The following is a 2,500-nucleotide window of genomic DNA, read 5'->3' as shown; positions in this document are numbered from 1 at the left end:
CAGTGTTTATGCACATCATGATTGTTAGAAGGTAGAGTATCAAAATAATGGTTTCAAACTTCTTTCAACATTCTCACATGGGGCACCTGTATTCCTAGTATGCCTTGCCTGTTACTAATGCAACTGTCCTTGGGGTTTAGATAATATGAATGGAAGTGGATGAAGTCATCTGTTTATTATAGGCCCTCTTAATAAGAATATGCCCATAACCAATATAGTAATATAGTGATGTAGTAGTATATTGCGTGCCTAAACAGCCTACCAATGATTTGTCTGTCATTGATTCCTTTCTGTAATAGTTGATAGTCTTCAAATTTCATCACTTGTTTAATATCCCTTCCAATAAAAAGGGGTTGAGGGGCACTTACTTGTCATGTTCTACAAAGAAAGTCAGTGTTAGAGACATCCATCATTAATGAAAGTAAGGACTGTTTAATACTAAATGTATTGAATAAAGGATCCATCAAACATTTCATTGCTCATAGCATAAAGTGTCTGAAATAAACTAAGGCATTAGAGAGTGTAGAAGCCAAAAAATTGTATTTTGAGGATCTAAACTTCTCTGAACAAGAGTTCTAATTAGGTTGGTAATGTGGTGATATGCTAAATTAGTATGTTAATATTTTGTTTTTCAGCAAACCACACCATGTTCAGACACGTAGGTTAGATTTATAAACTATTGTACCCTGTACAACAGTCTGAATATAGTAGACTGTAGCCAGTGATTTCAAAATCAGCAGCTATGGATAATGCTTTTCTTGGTTAACAATAAAATTTGAAGCAGAGAATGTATATCAGAATGATATATGCAGAACTCCTATGATGAATTCTTATTAGTGTTATCCTTCTAAGTTCTTTGTCCTTTGACTTGCTTCAGTCCAGCAGAGAAGATTATCTAAATCAGAAGAGCAAGATTAATGATCAGATAAGTGGAGCAAGGTAGGCTATTATCAGCACGGTGCCCTTAAGTTAGCTGAAGTGATAAATTGAGGAGAAAACCACATGAACTGAGAAACATGAGAAACATGAAAGTCTTTCAGTTATGAGAAGAGTTGAAATGGTCTGGCTGTTTAGTCAGTCATTTAGAGATCTTATAATATAAAGATGGATACCCAGAATGTGGCTAGATAATAGATTTTGATATGCCTTGGACTCTCACAGCCACAGCCTGTAGTTTTCAGTGACTGATTTTATGACTGGATTGGCATGGCATCAGGGATTATTGTTCTGTGGAAATCATAGTGTATGGGAGAGATTTGACAGTGTTTCTTGTGTTTATATTTTTTTCTTGATCATTTTTGTCTTGAAATTAATGCTACATTATAGTCCTTTTTTTTATTTTTTATTTTTTTGTGTATGAATGTATGTATGTTTAGAATTTTAAAGCCTTCTTTGAATAGATTAGAGTCTAACATACTAAATGTATGGCAAAATGTGTAACTAGCATGTCCAAATTTCCCCTGTCTTTAATCTGTTTGTAACAACAAACCTAACTACAGCAGTTAAAACAATAAAGAATTTATGATGTTTTTCTTACAGAATCCAGAGCTTAGCTCTAGCAGCACTACAGGAAGCTGCAGAAGCTTACATCATCTCAATCATGGAGATGGCCAACCTGTGCAGCATCCATGCCAAGCGAGTCACCCTCTATCCAAAGGACATACGCCTCGTAAGGAGGATACGTGGCAACACATAAACTCTAGAATATTGTAATAGATGTATTGCTGTGAGAGGTCTGAATGGTTAATTTTGGTATCAGAAAATTTATAGAAATTTTCATTTTTGTTATAACAATAATATTTTAGTGGAAAGGAAGGAGGTGATATCACTTTTTTTAGTTGTAGGATTTAAAAAAAGAAATGTTTTATCTGATTTTCTTGTGTTTGTATACTTAGAACAATGAGTATATAAAGACACTATGATTAAGTTTTACACGTGAGCATGTGTACATGATGATGTTGAGAACATCATTTCTTAAAAAAGGTTTGCCTCAATATGTTTTCCTTTTATTGAAAAAAGAAAAGAAATCGAAATGTAATTTCTGTTACATGAAAAAGAGAAGAAAATATTCTCTTATTATTAACCCTGTGCTGCTTGGAACATGGAATTTATATATATGCACATAGATGGCCTCTCATTTTGTGTCTTTTCTCTTTCCCTCATACTGTCTTTCATTCCTTTCCCTTGGCCTCCCGTTTAATTATCACACGCATACTTTGTGTGTGATAATAAACTATCTTCCTTCTCTCTTTAAGACTGTTCCTCATTTCAGTTATTTGTATTTCGTATGAACTCCCCTGGTTCCCACTTTTTGTCCATTCATTACTTCTTTACCTTATTTAATTTTTCCAACTATCTATTATATACTTTTTGTGTCATTTCATTCAGTTTTTTATTATTGAAACTCCTCTCTTCTCATCTCTCCTGATTTTGCATTATCATTGTGCCTCTTCCCTATTTTTTATGTTCCTTATTTCATTCCATGTTATTTCAACCTGCT

General features: G+C 33.6%; 1 protein-coding gene across 1 annotated transcript in view; it reads left to right on the top strand.

The window, feature by feature from the left end:
- Positions 1–2,068, top strand: part of LOC119596358 (histone H3-like centromeric protein hH3v) — a 22,563-nt gene extending 20,495 nt beyond the window's left edge. Inside the window, 1 exon segment of the mRNA XM_037945575.1 lies at positions 1,540–2,068. Coding sequence (XP_037801503.1) covers positions 1,540–1,696 — 157 coding nt within the window. The 3' untranslated portion in view covers positions 1,697–2,068.
- The last annotated feature ends 432 nt before the right edge of the window (positions 2,069–2,500 follow it).

Source organism: Penaeus monodon, chromosome 37 (assembly GCF_015228065.2).
Source record: "Penaeus monodon isolate SGIC_2016 chromosome 37, NSTDA_Pmon_1, whole genome shotgun sequence".
In the NCBI taxonomy this organism is placed as follows: Eukaryota; Metazoa; Arthropoda; class Malacostraca; order Decapoda; family Penaeidae; genus Penaeus; species Penaeus monodon.
Note: the sequence above shows the minus strand (reverse complement) of the source record. Positions and strands in the feature narration are given on the sequence as shown.